We start from the raw sequence: 15,532 nt of genomic DNA on the forward strand, positions 1-15,532 counted from the left end.
GTATTATTTGTTTTGGAAAACGTGGTAAGCTCAACCCAAGATACATTGGACCATTCAAAGTAACTGAGAGAATTGGTCCAGTAGCTTATAAGCTAGATCTTCCAGAACATCTCAGTGGTGTTCACAACACTTTTCATATATCTAACTTGAAGAAGTGCTTATCCGACGAATCTTTGATTATACCACTTGTGGAAATTTGTATAGACGATAAAATTTAGTTTAAGGAAGAACCCATGGAGATCCTAGCAGGAGAAGTTAAAAGACTCAGAAGAAGTAACATACCCATTGTAAAAGTTAGATGGAACTCCGTCGAGGAACAGAGTATACATGGGAAAGAAAATACGAGATTAAGCGTAAATTGATGTGTTGTAAAACACACGTATTTTCCGCGCCTTTTATCTACGTATTATATTATATTTTATGTATTTTTACTTGTTTTATATAGGTTTTACATAATCTTATTCATATTGTAGGTTATGGGTTAAAGGAAGGAAAAACCGAGCTTTTCAAGGAGCCTTATGGCCTTTTACGCATACAATTTCAAGATCAAGCTCAAAGCCCAGCCCATATGCATCATGGAGGCCCAAGTCTTACACATATTATAACATAAAAAAAATGAAACCCTAGCCCCATTCAACCCTATTCCGATCGGAAATCAGCAGCCAAGAGGAGAGCAGAAAAAGTTTTGTGCAGCCAAGGTTAGAGCTTGTGACGGCTAGGGAAGGAAGAAGAAGGCAAGGACAAGTCTCGGGATCATTTACCATCGATTATTGCAGCCAAGAACAGCCCGGAATCAACTTCATATCCTTTCTCCTTAAACATTGTTCATCATATTATTTTACTTGATCAATTGATACATAGTTTTGCAATTGTGTTAGAGATTGACTTGTTTATGATTGCTATTGATTGTTGAATGATTGTTAAGATGATTGGGATGAGTTTATTGATGTTTTTATTAAGTGTTCATGGCTGTCCAAATATGATTAGAGGCTAAACTTGTTAGTTCTACCTAGGAATGATGATTATTGTTAGTGTTTGATGAGCTTGTTGGATTGTTTGATTGATAGACTTGATTTGTTAATGTAAAGTTTGATTTAGATATGAAATAGGTTGTGTTTAAGGGCTGGAAATTTTGGTAATTCATTGCTTAAACCACTTACGTTGGTTGATTAGTTTTGTATTGATTGATCGGTGCATTGTTTGATTATAGACTTTGTGTTTAGGGTTTGTTTGCGGTAGGTACAACCGAAGGGTTTTGTTGCGTGAATTTGAGGTTAAAGTATAGCGGTTAGACACCTTCTTAGAGACCGAGGTGATAACAAGTTAGGGTTGTCTCATTGCCTTTGCATGCTAGAATAAGAATTGCGCGAGAGCGAGTTCGTTTCTTGTCAGGTTTAGGTGTTTTGAGCGACTAGTTGATCGATTTTGGTTTAAGTTGAATTGTTCCTCTATCCTTGGTTGTGTAGTATTCATTGCCATTAGGGTCGAGTGTTGGTGAGACCGAGAGGCGAGTCAACATTAGAACACGTTAACAATTGTTTCCCGGTTTGGTCGTTTTAGTCAATTTTGAGTAGTTAAGGCTTGTTGAGTGAGACCGAGAGGTAATCCAGTGAGCCCGAGCGATCCTTAGTCGTGTCATCTTTAGGAACCACTGTCTTGAAGTCATCCAATCCATTAGCTTGTTAGGCCTACAGTTTGATTCAGACCTAGGTAGATGATGTGCCCAAATTTATTCATATTTATTGCACATCTTTTACCTTATTTTACACACTTTGGTGGGAATTTAATGGAAAAATATACTTATATATCGAATTGTGAATATCCAGGGTTTGTTGAGGGGTTGTTGTTGAATTATGGAATTTATGGAGGGGCTATTAAAGGAATTGAACATTCATGAGAAGACATGATCATGTCTTTCAAATGACATGATCATGTTATTACTTTCTTAGCAAACTTGCCCTTTCTCCAAAAGAAGTCGTGGTTCCCATATTCAGCATTAAGCCAGCTGCATACACTATTGATTACTCTTTTAACCATTAGGCACATGTGTACACTCCTTGAAGATGTGATATTGCAGTATCGAGAAGACAAAAGAACCAATTGGAGGCTTAGATCGAGATTTTGCTTGAGCATGACCATGTCTCTCTACAAACATGATCATGTCTCCCTTTATACAATATAAAGAGAGGCCGTTCACGTAGGAGAAAAGGGGGGGGGGGGGGAGTTCCAGAGAGTTTTAATCCATTGTTTCTAACTCTCAAAACATTTGGTGACTTCAACTCATTTGCAAGCATCTTGGAAGGCTTTCATCATCCTTAGATCATCCATTCCATAATTTCAATCTTTGTTCATCCAGTCTACACTTATTTGTTCTTAAACATGATTTGTAAGCTGCCTGTTCTTTTGATTGTTGTTGTATTAACCCTTATAGGCTAAATACCTTTACTATCTAGACAATGTTGAAGCTTGTACTAATGTGATTTATTATCTATGCATGATTATGGTAAATTGGTTTTCTTTCAAGAATATGTTGAAGTTATGAGTTGATATTGATGGTGTTCATGCTTGTTAGAATTGCATACCTTGTTAGTCTTACAAATGTTTAGGCATTCATGTTGGAAAAATATGTTCTAGATGTTTGTTTGTAAACTTTGAATGCTCATTTTCTTGGTTTACATTACTAAGTTAGAAATGACTAGTAAAGATTAGCTTGGTTATAATATTGTTGATGAGCATGAAACCCTACACTTGATATTGGAAAATTGATGAGTGTTGTTATGATTCTTGACTTGGTGATGACTTGCTAGTTAAAGTTTCATAAGTTGATGTTTAATTCATGAGTTTATCTAGTTTAGTGTAATTTTAGGTGGTTAGAATGTTGTTCATGCTAGCTTTCCTTGGTTATGAGACTTTGTTGTTTTGACAAACAAGTTAGTCTATGTTTATTTCTTGATTGAAAACCCATCATGATGATTATTTGTTAGTATTAGGTTGCTTGATTGTAATCTAGTATTTATATTTAGATTAATGATGTTTTACCATATCATTGCTATTTAATCATATTGGTGGAGTGGATTCATGTCTAGGTAGTTTTGTTGGATTGATTGTTCTTGTCTTTTTTCTTGCCTTGTTTGATTGTATGTTAGTTTAATTAGCTTAAAAATTCACTTTGATCTAGTTGTTCGGTTTTTCAATTACAAAGATTTAGTATCAAAAAAATTAGCCGTGTCCATGGATTGACACTCGGTTCTTGCCGACGCTTTATTACAAACGATAGGTACACTTGCCTTTCGTGTGTGGTTTAGTCATAGGTGAAAACCTATTATTTTTAAAACCCGATTTGTGTGGAACTTTTATCCAAATTTATATATATATATTCACACACGTCAAGTTTTTGGCGTTGTTGCCGGGGACACGGTGTTTTACTTTTGAAAACAATACGAGTAATTGATTTGCCTTGTTGATATTTTTGCTCTATGTTATTTTAGTCTATTTCATTTTTATTCATATTGTTTTATTTTATTTTAGTTATATTTTTAGACAGTTTTCGGTGTCTTGTTTGTTTCCATTCCGCGTTACTTTCGGGTGATGCATGTCCACCACACCCGGTCCTGATCTTGTTTCCCCCTTTCCGAACCCGAGCGACATCTTCGAGAAGGTTTGAGGAGGAGAGCACGTGAGATTGTCGAGGTCATTGAAAACAAAGTTGTGGAGGACGACGCGAATCCTGGGGTTGAAGAAATGGCGGACCCGAACAATCAAGGTCGCATGGATGACTTCGCCACGCCGTCCCTCGATGGCTATGGCAGCGGTGTCACGGAGCCCGAGATTATCATGAGTTTCGAGATCAAGTCGAGTATTATTCATATGGTTGAAAACTCCGTTTCTTTCCATGGCCTCTCGAACGAGGACCCTCATTCTCATGTTGCGCAATTCCTTCGATTATGTGCAACATTCAAAATTCAAGGGTGTACGGATGATACCGTGAGACTCCGACTTTTTCCGTTCTCACTTCGAGGGGCTGCCTTGGAGTGGTTAGAGGCACTCCCTTCCGGTTCCATCACCACTTGGAACCAATTGGTTGAGCAGTTTCTTCTTCAGTACTTCCCACCCGATAAAACCGCAAGATACCGGGCAAAAATCACTGGTTTTCGTGTTGATGATGATGAGTCACTTCATGCTGCATGGGAGAGGTTTAAGGGCTTGTTGAGAAAATGCCCTCATCACGGTTTGAGTCGCGGTCTTCAGTGTCGTACGTTCTTTGATGCTTTATCCAGAGCACAAAAGCAGGCCGTTGATCAGGTTGCGGGAGGAGATTTCGGTAGGTGTACTCCCAACGAGGCGTTGGATGTCTTGGAGCGAGCTGCTAAGAAGAGTTTCGCATATAATCCGCCTCTTAGTATTCCTTCCACTAAGGGTGTTCTTCATGTCGATTCTAATACCCTTGTTTTCACTCAGTTAGAAGCCTTGACCAAAAGATTTGACCAGATGCAATCCGATCTGGCTAAGTCTAGCTCTCGTTGTGGGGTGTGTGACGAGAAACACCAGACCATTCAGTGCCAGCAGGCCATGGTGGTGGAGGATGTTGACTCTGTGGGCCGCCAAAACAATGCCTACAACAACTCCTATAACTCGGGATGGAGAAACCACCCAAATTTCAGCTGGAAAGATAATGGTGGCTCTCAAAATCAGAATCAAAATCAAAAGCCACCGGGGTTTGACCGAAATCCAAATTACCAGAATCAACCCTAGAACTAATCTTACCAGCAAAAGCCTCAGTTTCAGGGTTCCAGCAGTAGTGGTCAGTCTAGTGGTGGGTCTAGTGTTGAAAATATTTTGACTCAGCTTTTGGCTAAAACCGAGACCTCAAATAAACTGGCTAAATAGAGGAACCTGAAGATTGATGAGACTCTCCAGAGACACGATCTCGAGTTGAGGAATCAGAAAGTGTCCATTCAGACCATTGAGAATCAGGTTGGACAGATTGCTCAACTCCTCTCTACGAGACCACAGGGTGGCCTTCCGAGTAACACTGAGATTAATCCAAATGCCGAGGCTATGGCTATTACCCTGAGGAGTGGTAGATCCACCATTCCTGTTGATGCATCGGTTTCCACACCAAAACCGATTGCCGATGAGATCGAGACTGAGACTCCTAGTGAGGTGCACCCGAGGTTAACCCCAGAAAGTACCGCACAAACCAGTGAGCCAGTCAGGACTTATGTTCCTCCAATTCCATACCTAGGCCGTTTGAAGAAGCAGAAGATGGAAGAGCAGTACGGGAAATTCTTAGAACTTTTTAAGCAGCTTCACATTAATCTTCCATTTCTCGATGAGTTGAAAGAAATGCCTAAGTATGATAAGTTTCTGAAAGAGGTCCTCTCGAATAAGAAGAAATTAGAGGAGCTTTCTTGTGTGACATTGAATGAGGATTGTTCAGCGGTCATTCAGAATAAACTGCCAAAAAAAATGACCGATCCGGGCAGTTTTACCATTCCGTGTTTGATCGGTAGTTTGTGGTTAGTAACGCTTTAGCCGACCTAGGTGCTAGCATTAACTTGATGACTTATTCTGTTTTTGCAAAGCTAGACCTGGGCGAGCCTAAGCCTACTCGCATGAGCATTCAGCTTGCCGACCGCTCAGTGAAATACCCGAGAGGTATAGTTGAGAATATGCTTGTGAAAATTGACAAATTTGTGTTTCCTGTTGACTTTGTGATCTTGGACATGGATGAGGATAAAAATGTACCACTCATCCTAGGTCGACCTTTCCTAGCCACTGCTAGAGCTCTCATTGATGTCTTCACCGGCAGACTCACTCTTAGAGTTGGAGACGAGGAGGTGACCTATGATATTGGGAGATCCATGCGCCACCCACATGATCATGATGACGTGCTATACATTGATACTGTCGATTCTTGCGTTTGTGAGCACATACATGACACGTGTGAGGAGTACTCTTTGGATACTCAGTTGTGTGATGGAGGGATTTCTGACTTGGTCAGTGGACCTCTATTTGAGGAGTTGGTCTGTGGTGTGGACCACGAGCCTCCTGATTGTTTAGAGATGATTGAGGATGTTGATCGCGTTTCCGAGCCTAAGGCAAAACCTTCTGTTGTGGACCACCATCTATTGAGCTTAAGGAGCTCCCGTCCCATTTTGAGTATGCCTTCTTAGAGGATGGGTCCCGCCTTCCTGTTATCATTTTTGCTAGTTTGTCGAGCGAGGAGAAGTTGCTCGCGGTTCTGAAGAGGCATAAGCACATGATCGCCTGGAAGATCATGGATATAAAAGGGATCAGTCCATCCTTTTGTACCCATAAGATCTTGATGGAGGAGGATTACAAACCCGTGGTGCAGCACCAACGGTGTCTCAACCCTAATATGCAAGACATTGTGAAGAAAGAGGTCATCAAGCTTCTCGATGCTGGATTGATTTATCCGATCTCTGATTCCCCATGGGTTAGCCCGGTGCAGGTCGTCCCGAAAAAGGGCGGTATGACGGTTGTTGTAAATGAGAAAAACGAGTTGATTCCTACGCGTACCGTCACGGGATGGAGAGTTTGCATTGACTACCGCAAACTCAACGATGCCACGAGGAAAGACCATTTTCCACTCCCCTTCATTGACTAGATGTTGGAGCGACTGTCGGGAAAGATGTACTATTGCTTTCTTGACGGTTTCTCGGGATACTTTTAGATCCCCATCTCTCGTGAGGATCAGGAGAAGACAACATTCACATGTCCCTATGGCACATTCGCCTACCGGCGGATGCCCTTTGGACTGTGTAATGCCCCAGCCACATTTCAGAGATGCATGATGGCGATTTTTCATGATATGATCGAGGACTCCATGGAGGTTTTCATGGATGATTTTTCTGTTTTCGGGAGTTCTTTTGATCATTGCTTGAGAAATTTGGAGAGAATGTTGGCCCGATGTGAGGAGGCCAACCTTGTTCTTAATTGGGAGAAATGCCACTTCATGGTGAAGGAGGGCATTGTGTTAGGGCATAAGATTTCACAGGCGGGGCTTGAGGTTGATCGGGCCAAAGTTGACACCATTTCGAAGCTCCCTCCACCGAACTCGGTGAAGTCTATTAGGAGTTTTCTCGGTCACGTGGGATTTTATCGGCGATTCATAAAGGACTTTTCCCAAATCGCCCGCCCGATGACGAAACTCCTTGAGAAAGATGCCCCGTTTGTTTTCTCCTCCAAATGTCTTCGGGCGTTCGAGCTTCTGAAGGAGAAATTGGTGAATGCCCCTATCATGGTTTCCCCCGACTGGTCCTTACCCTTCGAGTTGATGTGTGATGCTAGTGACTTTGCATTCGGGGCGGTCTTAGGTCAAAGGCGAGATAAGCACTTTCACCCAATTTATTATGCGAGTAGGACACTGAACGATGCGCAGGAGCATTACACGACCACTAAAAAGGAGCTCCTTGCTGTTGTCTTCGCATTCGATAAATTTCGGTCTTATCTTGTCCTTTCTAAGACCATTGTGTTCACGGATCATGCAGCCCTTCGTTATCTGTTCAGTAAACAAGATGCGAAGCCGAGACTTATTCCTTGGACTTTATTGCTGCAGGAGTTTGACATTGAGATTCATGACAAAAAGGGTGCTGAGAATGTCGTTGCCGACCATCTCTCCCGTCTTGAGTGCTCAGCTTCATCGGAACAAGTGGGGGTCCACATAAATGACAATTTCCCCCACGAGTTCCTCATGCATATCGAGACGCGTGATGAGGATCACCCTTGGTTCGTTGACATTGCGAATTTTCTTGCTAGTGGGATCGTGCTTAAGGGTCTGACTCACCAGAAAAAGAAGAAATTCTTTTCTGATGTGAAGCATTATTTTTGGGAGGATCCTTAATTGTTTCGTGTTGGTGCCGATCAGCTCGTGCGTAGGTGTGTGTATGGTGATGAGGCTCGAAAGACCCTGAAACACTGCCACGAAGGCCCGACCGTAGCACACCATGGAGCCACATCCACGACGAAGAAGGTCTTTGACGCCGGTTTTTTCTGGGCAACCATCTTCCGTGATGCTCATGACATGGTGCAGTCTTGTGATGCTTGCTAGAGGGCGAGCAACATCTCATCACGAGATGAGATGCCCCAGCGACCGATTCAGGTCTGCAAGGTTTTCGATGTGTGGGCATCGACTTCATGGGACCTTTCTTGACTTCTTTCAGCTACCGTTACATCCTAGTGGCCGTTGATTATGTTTCAAAATGGGTCGAGGCGCAAGCCTTGCCCACAAATGATGCTAGGTCGGTGGTCAAATTCTTGAAGAAGTTGTTCTCCCGCTTTGGTGCCCTCAAAGCACTGATTAGTGACCGAGGGACACATTTTTGTAATGCCCAGTTGGAAAAGGCATTGTCCCGGTATGGTGTCCATCATCGCTTTTCTACACCATATCACCTGCAGATGAGTGGGCAGGTTGAGGTCACGAATCGGGGCATCAAGAGGATCTTGGAGAAAACGGTTAGTCAGAACCGTAAGGATTGATCCGAGAAATTGTGACGCACTGTGGGCTTTCCGTACCGCCTACAAGACACGGATTGGTACGACACCGTTTAAATTGGTGTACGGGAAAGTGTGTCATCTCCCTGTTGAACTCGAGCATAAGGAATATTGGGCATTGAAAAGTGCAAATCTTGATCTTGCATGCGCGGGTAAAAACAGGATGGGTCAGTTACATAAGCTTGAGGAGTTGAGAGGCCAAGCTTATGAGAATTCACGGATTTACAAGGAGAGGATCAAAAAGCTTCATGATGCCCGGTTGAAGGACCACAAACAATTCCAAGCGGGCGATCGTGTTTTGCTTTATAATTCTCACCTTCGTTTATTCCCCGGGAAGTTGAAATCTCGATGGTCCGGCCCCTTTAGTGTGAGACAGGTGTTCGAATACGGTACCATTAAGATTGATCATGAGGATGGACGCATCTTCAAGGTGAACGATCACCATTTGAAACACTATTTGGGTGAGCCGGTTGAGACTGTTTTGGAGGTTGTCGACCTCCACCCCATGATCTAGTGTGGGGAGTGTGAGTCTAGCTATTGACTCCGTCAAAATTTAGCATGTTTAGGACTTTGTAGATTTTGCGTGTTTTATTCTTGTCTGTTTTCGAAGAGTTAAGCTATCTTTGTAGATTTTGTGATTTTATTTATGTTTGATTTGTGTAGACTTTTGGTCATGACTTTGGTTTGTGATGGATGCTATTTGGAATGATGGTATGGATTGTGTTTGTGTATTTTGTTGTTTGGTGTGGCTTGTTTTGTCTTGCTCTATTGCAGGTGCATGTTGTGGATGTTTATTTGCACAATTGGCGTTGCCGGATTTTCACTTGGATCTGACCGGGTCTATAGTCTGGCAGTTTTGCATTTTTCAGGGGAGTTTTCTGTTCTCTCTTTTGCACTTACTTTTATAGTTTTTTGTTGTACAACGAGGGCGTTGCACAATTTAAGTGTGGGGAGGGAATTTTACGAATTTTGTTTGTCCAAACTTAAATTTTTTGCAAAACTCCTAATTTTTGTAGCAAATAATAACCATTAAGCAATTTTAATTCAACTTTAATTATTTTGTCAAAGCACAAATCTTTAAGACATTCAAGCCAAAAATCTTTAAAAGACATACCTTTATGCATGATAAACATATTCACATTCTTACCTTGCAAAAGTTACCCATTCCGCCCGTTTCCGTGAGTTGGCCTCATCAGATTTTTTTCTCATGTTTTTGCGGGCAATTGAGTGAGCCGGGTGATTATCGTAAGGTAGAACTTGTTTTTGGGATTGCATTTTAAAACCATATATATATACATGGCATAAACCATTGAGGAATTTAGGATAAACCCTTTGTCTAGCCATTTTTCCACTTATATTTTCCTTACACACATTATCCGCTTAGTAGCCCATGTTTGGCCTTTTCCCGTGTTTTTATGATTTCACCCTATTTTTATCGCCACTTAGCCATATAGCCTTTTATATTTTTACCCATTTTTGGTTAGAAATCCGGTTCGGCTAAGTTAGTTATTTTTTTTTGTATTTCATTTTTGTTGTATTTTTATTCACTTGGAAACTTTAGAAGCACAATGCTTTCTCCCAAGGTAAAAAGTTTGTATGTAAATATTTATTACTTATATGGCAAAAAAAAAAAAAAACTTTGGAAGAAAAAAAGAGAAGTTATGAAGATAGTTCATCATATATTAGGTGAAACTTGATTTCAAAGAGCAATTTTTGGTTCGTTAGCTCTCGGCCCGTTTAAACCATTTGATTTAGTTAGTTAGATTTCGTTTTGTTGCTAACTTAGTTCCGGATTTTCTAGCCGTTTAGCCACTTTTTCCAAAACAAAATTCCTCACCCTAACTCTAAGCCAAGTTACAACCCTCGAGTACTCGTGTTTTATGCCATGTATGTGTCGGTTTGATTTGACCCTTAAACAAGCCTATGCTTTGCTTAGTCATCGTCTTGGCATCGAGTGTTCTCAACATGCACTATTACACGCATGATCACTAAATATAGCCGAGTGTGTGACTGAACATTGTGAGGTTTGCAAGGTGGGAATGTGATGACAAATTGTAATGTTCTCTAGATTATGTCTTAATTCTTATTAGGCTTGTTTGGAAATATATATAGTGCTTGCTTGTAAATCCTTTAAAACTTTGAATGATTATTGCTTACGGGTTATTCTTGCTATTATGGAGTTTGTTTCATTTGCTTGAGTACAAGAAAAGTTTAAGTGTGGGGATGTTTGATGTGCCCAAATTTATTCAAAAATTATTGCACATCTTTTACCTTATTTTACACACTTTGGTGGGAATTTAATGGAAAAATATACATATATATCGAATTGTGAATTTCCAGGGTTTGTTGAGGGGTTGTTGTTGAATTATGGAATTTATGGAGGGGCTACTAAAGGAATTGAACATTCATGAGAAGACATGATCATGTCTTTCAAATGACATGATCATGTTATTACTTTCTTAGCAAACCTGCCCTTTCTCCAAAAGAAGTCGTGGTTCCTATATTCAGCATTAAGCCAGCTGCATACACTATTGATTACTCTTTTAACCATTAGGCACATGTGTACACTCCTTGAAGATGTGATATTGCAGTATCGAGAAGACAAAAGAACCATTTGGAGGCTTAGATCGAGATTTTTCTTGAGCATGACCATGTCTCTCTACAAACATGATCATGTCTCCCTTTTTACAATATAAAGAGAGGCCGTTCACGTAGGAGAAAAAGGGGGGGGGGGGGTTCCAGAGAGTTTTAATCCACTGTTTCTAACTCTCAAAACATTTGGTGACTTCAACTCATTTGCAAGCATCTTGGAAGGCTTTCATCATCCTTAGATCATCCATTCCATAATTTCAATCTTTGTTCATCCAGTTTACACTTATTTGTTCTTAAACATGATTTGTAAGCTGCCTGTTCTTTTGATTGTTGTTGTATTAACCTTTATGGGCTAAATACCTTTACTATCTAGACAATGTTGAAGCTTTTACTAATGTGATTTATTATCTATGCATGATTATGGTAAATTGGTTTTCTTTCAAGAATATTTTGAAGTTATGAGTTGATATTGATGGTGTTCATGCTTGTTAGAATTGCATACCTTGTTAGTCTTACAAATGTTTAGGCATTCATATTGGAAAACTATGTTCTAGATGTTTGTTTGTAAACTTTGAATGCTCACTTTCTTTGTTTACATTACTAAGTTGAAATGACTAGTAAAGATTAGCTTGGTTATAATATTGTTGATGAGCATGAAACCCTACACTTGATATTGGAAAATTGATGAGTGTTGTTATGATTCTTGACTTGGTGATGACTTGCTAGTTAAAGTTTCATAAGTTGATGTTTAATTCATGAGTTTAGCTAGTTTAGTGTAATTTTAGGTGGTTAGAATGTTGTTCATGCTAGCTTTCCATGGTTATGAGACTTTGTTGTTTTGACAAACAAGTTAGTTTATGTTTATTTCTTGATTGAAAACCCATCATGATGATTATTTGTTAGTATTAGGTTGCTTGATTGTAATCTAGTATTTATATTTAGATTCATGATGTTTTACCATATCATTGCTATTTAATCATATTGGTGGAGTGGATTCATGTCTAGGTAGTTTTGTTGGATTGATTGTTTTTGTCTTTTTACTTGCCTTGTTTGATTGTATGTTAGTTTAATTAGCTTAAAATTTCACTTTGATCTAGCTGTTTGGTTTTTCAATTACAAAGATTTAGTATCAAAAAAATTAGCCGTGTTCATGGATTGACACTCGGTTCTTGCCGACGCTTTATTACAAACGATAGGTACACTTGCCTTTCGTTGTGGTTTAGTCGTAGTTGAAAACCTATTATTTTCAAAACCTGATTTGTGTGGAACTTTTATCCAAATTTATATATATATTCACACACGTCAGTAGACGTTTTTCTCCATCCGAAGTTAACACAGTTAGTTCCCCGTTAAGTTTTCTATTTTTGGTAACTTTTGTTAGTCAGTCTAGTTAGTCCAGTTAAGTAATTAAAAATCAAAAATCAATTAAATATTATTCTTAGGTAGGTATTGTCTAGGGTTAGTGATCGTTAGCGTCGTTACGTGTCCACGTGTTCGATACTCGGACTTCCTAGGTCTATACTACTTGCGATCGGTACACTTTCCTGTTGTGTGTGGTTTTAGGATTTTTGTTTTATATTTAAAGCTTAGTTGTGAGGGTCATTGTTATAGGGTTATCCGAAGCACATCAAGTTTTTGGCGCCGTTGCCGGGGACACGGTTTTAGGCGTTTTGAGAGCGACTCGAGTTAGGACTTACCTTGTGTGCTACTTGTAATTATTTTTGTTTTGTTTTGCTTATTTGTTAGAATAGTTTAGTTAATTTTATTTCTAATTATAGTTTTACGCGATAGATTCGATCTCAAGGACCACCCGACACTGAAGCATTTCTCGAGCCAGAGAGAGAGAGTTTCGTGAGAGACGTCGCGCCGTTTCACCATCATCTACTTCTTCATCCGTTGACTCCGACGATAGGGATAGGATCATGGGCGACAATTCACCACCGAGGAGGACAGTTGCAGACCGGGCCCGACCGGCCAATGCTGGCGCGAGATCCAGCATCGCACCACCCGCCATTAGAGTTAACACGAACTGGCAGATTCCGTCGAATATTTTGAACACCATTTCTCATTCTGCTCAGTTCCACGGGTTACTTCACGAAAACCCGCATCATCATCTCACTCGCATCACGCGTATCTGCGACATCTTCCATCTTGCCGGCGTATCCGAAGACGCTGTGAAACTCCGCGTTTTTCCGTTCTCGCTCATCGATAAAGCGAGTCTGTGGCTCAGTCCCTCCCACAGGGCTCCATAGCTACTTGGGCTGCCATGCAGACCCTATTTCTTGAGAAATACGATCCTCCGGCTAAGGCCGCTTGTCTGCGTAACCAGATTCATTCTTTTCAGATGGAGGACACCGAGAGTTTCTACGAGGCATGGGAGCATTTTAAAAATCTATTAGCGTTGTGCCCGAACCACGGCTTGCAAGATTGGGCGGTTGTCGAAAAGTTTTATAATGGAGTGACATACATGACACAGAACATGCTTGACACGGTGGCGGGAGGAAATTTGCTGACGACGAAGGACCCGGATGAGTGCATCGCTTTGTTTAACGGGTTAGCTATTAGTGGATACCAGCGACCACCCGCCAAGGGTCGTAAGACCGTCGACTCCATATCACGCGGCATGCATTCGGTGGACACGACCACCGCACTTACGGCACAGGTAGAGGCGTTAGCGCAGATTGTGAAGGACTTGCAGACGAAGAGCAAGCTGTGCGAGATATGCAAAGGAGGGCATGATACCGTTCAGTGCCCAGTCAGTTCGCAGGAGGAGGCCGTAGACTTCATACGAAATCCAAACCAAAACCCAAATTCTTTCAATTCTTATAATTCGGGATGGAGAGGCAACCAGAATTCCAACTGGAGGGGCGGTAATCAGTCCGGTTTTCAGCAGCATCAGAGTCTATTCCAGGATGCTGATGAGGGAGCAAGCAGTGGGGAGAAGAAGCCCACTTTGGAGGACATGATGGCGCAGTAGACGCAGATGTTGTCACAGCTCATGACACGAGAGGATTCCCGACATAAAAAGACGCAGGATAAGTTTCGCGAGCATGAGCAGTTCATGAGGAATCAGGGAGCGTCGATTCAGAGTCTTGAGCGGCAGATGGGAGAGATAGCGAGTCGGTTGAATGAGAGGCCGCATGGTACGCTACCGAGTAACACCGAGCAGAACCCGAAGGGATTCGCAAAAGCTGTGACGACGAGGAGCGGTGCAGGGGCACGAGATGAGCCCGTGATTCAGCAGAGGTTTAGAGGAGGAGTCGTCGAGGAGCCTGCAGTAGTTGAAGAGGAGCAGGTGGATGAGGAGATTCAGATGGAGTCTCCACCGGCCTAGGTGCATCAGAGGAGCAACCCAGGGAGTTTAGCATAGGCTTAGAGACAGCAGTTACCGAGTGAGCCACCGAGAGTCTACAAACCTAGAGTGCCATATCCCGGGAGATTCCGCATAGACAGAGATGAAGAGCAGAATTCTAAATTTCTTGATATTTTGAAGCAGCTTCACCTTAATATTCCATTCCTTGAGGCACTCACTCAGATGCCTAAACATGCGAAGTTCCTTAAGGATATTCTTTCGAATAAGGAGAAGTTAGCTGAGGTAGCTTCCATCCCTTTGAGTGCTAGTTGTTCTGCTGTCTTACAGAGGAAGTTACCAGAAAAGATGGCCGATCCAGGGAGTTTCACGATTCCCTGCATCTTGAGTGATGATACGGTTATTCATGCGTTGGCTGATCTTGGTGCCAGTATTAATCTCATGCCGTATTCCGTGTATCGCAAGTTGGGCTTAGGCGAACCGAGGCCTACCAGGATGAGTATCCAGCTTGCTGATCGTTCTGTGAAATACTCTCGAGGGGTGGTCAAGAACATGCTTGTTCGTGTCGACAAGTTCATCTTCCCAGTGGACTTTGTCATTCTGGACATGAATGATGATGATAGTGTACAACTGATCTTAGGCCGACCATTCCTTGCCACTGCACAGGCGTTGATCGACGTCTGCGAGGGTAAGTTGATCTTGAGAGTTGGGGATGAGAACTTCACTTTCGACGTTCGACAGTCACTTAAACACCCCAAGTCTGCTGATGACTCCTTATACTTTATCGATACCATCTTGGAGCATGTTGGGGAGTTTTTCAGCGAGATCTGTGGAGGATCTGCCTCCGACACTCAGATTCTCGATAGGGAAATTTCGGAGATTGAGATGGTTGCCATGACCGATCAGTCAATGGAGGATGACACCGAGTTACATACCCCTGAGTCTGAAGTGTCTGCTGGGATCGTACGAGACGATCCGATGGACCGACCTTCTGTCGAGAGCCCCCTACTTCCTTAGAGCTTAAGGATTTGCCTGCCCATCTGGAGTACGCGTTTTTGGATGAGGAGAGGAAGTTGTCGGTTATTATTGCATCTGCTTTGACGGAGGTCGAGA

The 15,532-nt window shown here is 41.8% G+C and overlaps 2 protein-coding genes and 1 non-coding gene across 3 annotated transcripts; 2 read left to right on the forward strand and 1 right to left on the reverse strand.

The window, feature by feature from the left end:
- The first annotated feature begins 3,741 nt into the window (after positions 1–3,741).
- On the forward strand, positions 3,742–4,752 carry LOC143552281 (uncharacterized). Its single transcript, XM_077042547.1, has one exon. The coding sequence runs from the start codon at positions 3,742–3,744 to the stop codon at positions 4,750–4,752; it is 1,011 nt and encodes a 336-aa protein (XP_076898662.1).
- LOC143552288 (small nucleolar RNA R71) lies at positions 4,128–4,232 on the reverse strand. The gene has a single exon (XR_013138624.1). It is a non-coding gene; the product is annotated as a small nucleolar RNA R71 (small nucleolar RNA).
- A 3,218-nt stretch (positions 4,753–7,970) lies between the features above and the next one.
- On the forward strand, positions 7,971–9,031 carry LOC143552282 (uncharacterized). The gene is made up of 3 exons (XM_077042548.1): positions 7,971–8,125; positions 8,187–8,378; positions 8,434–9,031. The coding sequence occupies exons 1-3, from the start codon at positions 7,971–7,973 to the stop codon at positions 9,029–9,031; spliced, it is 945 nt and encodes a 314-aa protein (XP_076898663.1).
- The last annotated feature ends 6,501 nt before the right edge of the window (positions 9,032–15,532 follow it).

The sequence above is a fragment of the Bidens hawaiensis genome, unplaced genomic scaffold (assembly GCF_021521415.1).
Source record: "Bidens hawaiensis isolate Kalapana, Puna unplaced genomic scaffold, B.hawaiensis_p1.1 tig00016836_1, whole genome shotgun sequence".
Taxonomy (NCBI): domain Eukaryota; kingdom Viridiplantae; phylum Streptophyta; class Magnoliopsida; order Asterales; family Asteraceae; genus Bidens; species Bidens hawaiensis.

Coding starts and splice junctions, on each gene's coding strand:
- LOC143552281 (XM_077042547.1), top strand. CDS start 3,742: ATGGCGGACCCGAACAATCAAGGTCGCATGGATGACTTCGCCACGCCG.
- LOC143552282 (XM_077042548.1), top strand. CDS start 7,971: ATGGAGCCACATCCACGACGAAGAAGGTCTTTGACGCCGGTTTTTTCT. Junction 8,126..8,186: donor TGCCCCAGCGACCGATTCAG/GTCTGCAAGGTT, acceptor GACTTCTTTCAG/CTACCGTTACATCCTAGTGG. Junction 8,379..8,433: donor TTGGAAAAGGCATTGTCCCG/GTATGGTGTCCA, acceptor ATGAGTGGGCAG/GTTGAGGTCACGAATCGGGG.